This window comes from Neolamprologus multifasciatus, chromosome 11 (assembly GCF_963576455.1).
Source record: "Neolamprologus multifasciatus chromosome 11, fNeoMul1.2, whole genome shotgun sequence".
Lineage (NCBI taxonomy): Eukaryota > Metazoa > Chordata > Actinopteri > Cichliformes > Cichlidae > Neolamprologus > Neolamprologus multifasciatus.
In genome coordinates, this window is record NC_140449.1 from 34500695 (window position 1) to 34507186 (window position 6492).

Below are 6492 nucleotides of genomic sequence, written 5' to 3' on the forward strand. Positions count from 1 at the left end.
CCTACGATAAAAAATCGGAAAACCCAAAGTTGTCGGGCCACTTCAAACTAATCTGAAGTTAATGTTTGTCTGTATTCCTTCATTTTAGTCAGTAGCAGAAATGAGATGTTCACAAGTCCTGAAAATTTTAACAAACTGCAACAAGTTTTAAATGTACGGAAAGTTTAAAAGTAAAACTCACCTGAGCTTTAAAAGAACTCGAGAACTTTTATGTGTAAAAGTTCTGTGACACAAAGAAGGGCCCCGTTTAAGCAGGTTAACAAAAGCCTAATATCAAAGGGAATTGAATTAACTCATTGCACTCAGTCTGGAGCCTGACACACAAAAGAAAAACAGGAAAACATGTCTGAATGTGAGTTGACTCAGCACGGCTAATAATAAATGAGAATAGTTTGGAATAATTAAATAAAATTGTACCTGGGAGCATCACCATTTAAATGCTGAACTCCTCTTTCTCCCACAAATCCATGCAAAGGTACCAAACTGTCCTTAATGCAGGAAAATGTGTCAAAATGTCCTGATGGATGACCTTTAAATGTGATCATGTCTGCATACTCGTTTTGAAGACACTTTTTTTTCTTTGTCCTTATTCTAAACCATGTCACAAAATTCTCACTTTTTCATCTGCAGTGACCATTTTCCCTCCACAAAAGAAGAAAACAGTCAGTTTTAATAAAAGACTTAAATATGGGTGCAGTGTAAGAGGAACAAGTTTACTGATAACAAAGGGAATAAGAAAGATGGTAAAATTGTCAGTGTCTGTGTATGTTCTCAGTCTGAATGGCATGGAAAGAAAGAAAATGGACTTCTTTACTTTAACTTCAATAATGGACTATTTTTGAATTCCAAATGTTGATCTTTATGAATACTATAGTTTCAGCGTGTTATCTTCTTTTAATCCCATTTTTAATCCTCTCTCCTCAATTACACCCCCCCCCCCCCATACATGCAAGTTTTCTACAGCAACATTTATACCCCCCCCCCCCCCCCTCTTGTTTTTCCAGATTAAATCTTGTAAATCTTGAACTTCTGTGTAGTTAATAAATAAATTGTTCTTTTTGGAATAAGCTACACTCGCGTGTCTGTTACCTGAGACGCTTTTATGAATGAAAGTTTGATTGACTTGTTGCTGAGGGGGGAGGGAAAGGGGGTCGGGGGTGGGGGGGTGTTAAACAAACCTCAGTGCCGCAGCAGGTCACGACTCACCGCGGGCACGCGCCCCGCCCACTTCTTTTCGCTGAGCTTATAACGGCACGCGGCCGACCACAGAGTGACCACTCCACGCTGCTGCAGCCGGTACAAGTTAGAAAGAGAAGCTGCGAAGGAGCCACATGTACTGGGACACTTCGATCAAAGCAGGAGACAGAAGCGCCGACTCCAAAGTAAAGGTAAGCGCGGTCATTTAAACTAAAATATATTTTAACACAAAATGAGCAGCAAGTGTCGTTCATCCACAGCGACCCGTTTAAAGCTGCACGGATGGACGTCAGCTGACAGAAAACTGCAGGATTCTTTGCTTTTCCGATTGTTTAAAAATGCATTTATTCCCTAATTATTCATCGAGATAAACACCAGTGGGAAACGTTATAGCCCCACTCGCGTGATTCTAAACTGCGTTTGTAAGTTTGAATTCATTCCCAGTGATGACAAAAAGTTGTAATCATATGACCGCAGATGGAGGTTTGCCAGAGCGGATACTACACAGAAGACTTCAGGACGCAGGAAGTGCCAGCTGGTTTCGACTTTGCATCTTATGGTGAGTTTAGCGGATCCTCTGATGTTGCTTCATCTGGCTTTCCTGCTGATTCTGCTGCACGGCGCTGAAACGCTCAGACACATCAGACACTGTTTTTTATGTTTGTGCGATCTGTTTCCTCTGAAGCCGAGCGGCTGAAGGACAGAGGAAACATGTTCGCAGACAGTGTCATCACATCTGTCAGAGCTTTCTCTGCGAGTCCTTGACACGCCCGTGATTATGCGTGTGTGAAATTGTGTGAACGGGCTGAGATCTGCAAAGACAGAGAGACGCAGGGTGGTCAGGTTAAAGACGGTCTCTGTGTTGCACTCCCCTCTCTGTCTTTCCTAATCCTTTCCTCCAGACTTCCTCCTCCAACAGATTTAGAGCCCTCGCCCCCCCACTCCCCATCCCTCCATCACTACTCTGTCACACTCCCTCCGCTGGCGTTTCCTCCCCCTCCCTGCTTTGTTTCCTCCAAGCTGCCTCCATCCATAGAGCTGAAAAAACCTGGGGGGCATTTTTTTTTCTTTTTTCTCATGTCCCACGTCAAGATTTCAGCCCAACTGTAAAGTCTAACTTATAGATTTCCCCCACAATTCTTCTCTCCATGACTTTTTCTGCAGAACTGAGCTTTGATTAACCTCCCTCTTAAAGCACCACACCCGCATTTTAGCATAGTCTTTCATATTTACAGCAAACTATACATTCATAGCAGATTTTGAGTTCATGTTTTGTATTTGTTTGCCTTAATATAATCATAAAATCAGCTTAAAGATAATGCAGCTAACTTGCCTTTACTGCTGGATCAAAGTTATCCTTATGAGGCTATAAGCAGCAGAGGGCTGGTGGTGCCTTCAGTGCCAAAGAGTTTACAGTGTCATCACATCTGTTAAGTCATAAGAAAAAAAAAAACCACCTTAAAAACAACAATTTAAACATTTGCAAAAGAAAGAAAAGTCACAGACCACCTTAGTCTATCAGGAATTAAGCGTTTTGCAAATAGGCCTTACTTACACAGCTGTAAGTACGGTGAGTTTGACAAGAAAAACTTTGTTTTACAAAGTTACAAAAAAAGTATTTCAACCCTTTACTAAATTAAAAAGTGTAATCTTAATTATGTAGCCTAATATAGGTTTAATCCTCATTGTTTGCTCATTATAGCAAATCTTATACATATATTATGTATAAGATAAGACACAAAGAACAGTGTCATCTTGTGCTGCAAAAAAACTGCTGTAAAATGAATCAGTTTAAGGTTTGCAGGATTAAACAGGTAATCCTGTATCGGCTTGGTGCTTTAAAAGGAGCTGTGCTTCCCTCCTGTCTTCTCCATCCTTCACTGACTCCATCTGTCTGTATTATGTTGAACCTCCAGACTACCCTGGTGAAGACCTGTCTTTTCTGTTAGACAGTAAAGCGCCCGGACAGCAGCAGCAGTACGCGGCAGACAGCGGCTACCCGGAGCCGCCAAAAGCTTCCCATCCTTATGGCACCAAAGGTAAAAAGAAAAACGTGTTTTGGTATACTTTGCTTGCTTATTAAAGTCAAGTATTTTTGACTTATCTTGTATTTTTTGCTCTTTTACCTTCAGTGAGTGACGCTGCCCTCTTCAGCCTGGATACATACCAGGAGTTCAACTGGTGGGCCTCGTATCCACAAGGTGAGCGTCTCACGTTCACTGATGCTACGTGTAAAATAACTCTAAAGGATATGTTGATATGTTTTATTCGAGAACACCAGAGAGTTGCTTTTTGAGTTGCTACTTTTTAAAAACAGATATTTGTGTGTATCTCCTCTCTGTGACATCACACAGAACCATGAGCAGAAAAAATCTTCTGGAACTGAGCTTCCAGAGCAGATTAAAGCCCGAGCTTACAGGCCTTATTTGTGCATACACTGACCTCATTTAAAGTTGACTTTAAGGGAATTGTGTTTGTGACTAACTCTCTCCTGGTGCACAGATGGACTGGCAGTGGACCAGTCGCAAACTGGATACCAGGAGTCTCCTCAGACATACCAGAACTTGGTGCCCCAGACCGGACAGTTCAGCCCTGCCGTGGAAGGCAGCCACAGCCCCTTCCTCACAGGAACGGGATCAAACTCAGTACAAAGTAAGACATTTCACTCGTGGGTTAAAACCAAACACTTTTCCAGTGACCTGATTTTTGTAGTTCAGTGTGTGATTCGTCTGTTTTGGTGCAGGTGAAACAGATCTGAGCTACTTTGACTCAGATGCACAGAGACAGTCCTCGTCCTTTTGGTCTGAATATCAGTCCCCCAACTTCGCTGCCCCTCCATCACACCCATCTATGGCCTCATGTCCCTCAAACCCCGGCCTCCAGTCCTCAGAGCAGTACTGCCCCCGTGTGGTGAAACGAAAAAACACCCCTCCACAGAGGCTGGACAGGGAGGGGCAGATGACAGGAATGTCGGCTTATCCAGGTTAGACTTTGCTTCTTTTCCTCTTTGTCTAATGTGACACATAGATTACACATTACAGCGCCAGCTACTTACTTTGACCTCATTAATTTATCTACAAACTCTTCATTCAGGTTCCGGTCCAATCCAGCTGTGGCAATTTTTACTGGAGCTTCTGCTGGACTCTGCCTGCCGCACTTTCATCTCCTGGACTGGAGACGGGTGGGAGTTCAAGATGTCTGACCCCACAGAGGTAAGAATCCTGTTTTAGACAAAGTCACTGTTGAGCACTACATGGAACCGATAAAAGGTTATTTCTTACCTACTTCACAAAACTTTCCATTTGAGTGTGTCTTTGTAGTTTGGGGAGAAACGTTGATCACATTTAAGAAAGTCAGGTTGGGAATCACTTGTTTTCCTAAAAATGGAACCGCTGGTGTTGAAACTTTGTACCATTTAACAGAGCAATGACTGGATGGGGGCCCCTGTTCATATTACCTGCAGTGCTGATGCTGCTCATCCTGGTACTTATAGAGCCAGATTGACAGGGGGCAGAAACGAGCATTGTACAGCTTTACTGAAAGATGTGAGGATTCATTTATGTGGGAATAAAATGATAGACGACAGAATCTGCTTATATTACTGCTTTACACAAACATTTAATGCATTTGAATAAACACTTGGATTCTTCTGCTTTTAGAAGCACTTAAATAAATCATCTTACTTATTATAAACTTTAACAGATGTTTTTATTAGTACATTTACTTCATTACATTATTCATTTCTATTGTATTTTCTGAGCATGTGTCTGCTGGTGATCCCACAGGTGGCGAAGCGCTGGGGTCAGTGCAAGAACAAACCAAAGATGAACTACGAGAAGCTGAGCCGTGGCCTGCGTTACTACTACCACAAAAACATCATCCATAAGACGGCGGGCAAGCGCTACGTCTACCGCTTCGTCTGTGACATGCAGGGCATGCTGGGAAAGTCGGCACAGGAGGTCCTGAGCAGTATGAACGTTTTACCCACAAACGCAGAGTCCTGGCAGTGCTCTGGGGTATCGACAGCCTCTGATCACAGCAGTGAAACGTGGGTTTCACAGTAGGGCCGACCCCTGGAGCCTCAGTGCTGCTGGCTGACAGACCTGAACGTTTTGAGTACTTCAGCCTTCAAAGTGAACTCTGCTTCCTCAAGCCTCGCGGAAGAGGACGAACTTGTTGTAGGCAGTTTACAGATGCTGCATTTCAGGGAATAATAATTAAAAGTATATAGATCCATAGTGCAGCCAATATTTAATGACATCATATCATTTTTTCTTAAATGTTTCTATAAAAATAGCTACTTGACCTCAGGTTGTTTTAAGTGCAGCACAGACACAAGCCAGGGGTATTTTAAGCACTCGGGTTACTTGTACTTTGTTCCTCTGGGGTTGTTATGTTTGATAGTTTGTTTGTTTGTTTTCTAAAGAAAGAATGGATTTGTAAATAGTGTTTATATGAACCCTGTGTAGAGTTTTGTGCATTTATATTATTATTATTATTATTTTCTAAATACAAAACTCGTGTCTACCTCTGTTGATACTCTGAATAACAAACTGGCGGTTTTCAGGCACTTGCTGTGAAGGTTTCAGTGACGTGTGATGGTTGTCTGATGTAAATAAACTGTATATAAACGTGTTGAATTAAAGTCTTCTTTTATAAAATTAGGCTGGGGGAATTAATGATACTGCAGCTCCCCCTGGTGGACAAAGAGGGATTCATACGTCTACAACCAAGTTAAAAAAAAGAGAACTTTTTAAAAATGTAACGATTTTGAAAGATTTATCGTATTTATGTTTTTTTTCTCATTTTCAAAATCAAATCAGAATCAAATAGAATCAAATCACTTAAATTATACTCTTCAAGTTAATCTACTTTAGCTAATTCGGATTTCTAATCTAATAATTTCAAACTGTTCAGATCTTTGATCTTTGATCAGAACTAGAGGGAGAACCCTGAATGTTCCTAAGAGCCCTTTTTATACTCATTTGGCCATATGCATCACTTCCTTGCTCCCCTTCGTCTTATATGACTTGCTCTGTGAGTTCTATCCTGCTCTTTTCTCTTTGTTTGACTTTGCACTGGCATAATTTAACAGAAAGTTCGAATCACTTCACCACAATGGTTCCTTTTGTCATCTATATCACATACTTCATTGTAAACTATTTGTAGGAGCCATATGAGTTGTTCCTTTTTTGACTAAGTGGGTTGGTTTAAATGGACTCACTGTGTTGGTGCACGGGTGTGGGGCGTGTCTCATGGGTGTGATAGATAATAAATGTGGTTGCACTCACCTGT

At 41.6% G+C, this 6492-nt stretch overlaps 1 protein-coding gene across 2 annotated transcripts; it reads left to right on the plus strand.

The window, feature by feature from the left end:
- Positions 1-1244: 1244 nt before the first annotated feature.
- Positions 1245-5858, plus strand: etsrp (ETS1-related protein). Of its 2 annotated transcripts, none has more exons than XM_085176969.1 (8): positions 1245-1388; positions 1675-1756; positions 3114-3236; positions 3330-3398; positions 3700-3849; positions 3941-4180; positions 4291-4409; positions 4983-5858. In XM_085176969.1, exons 1-8 carry the CDS (start codon positions 1332-1334, stop codon positions 5259-5261), a joined length of 1119 nt encoding a protein of 372 aa, XP_085033095.1. In that variant the 5' UTR covers positions 1245-1331; the 3' UTR covers positions 5262-5858. The 2 variants fall into 2 exon arrangements, with proteins under 2 accessions (XP_085033095.1, XP_085033096.1); XM_085176970.1 differs by having other exon boundaries at positions 3147-3236.
- Positions 5859-6492: the final 634 nt, after the last annotated feature.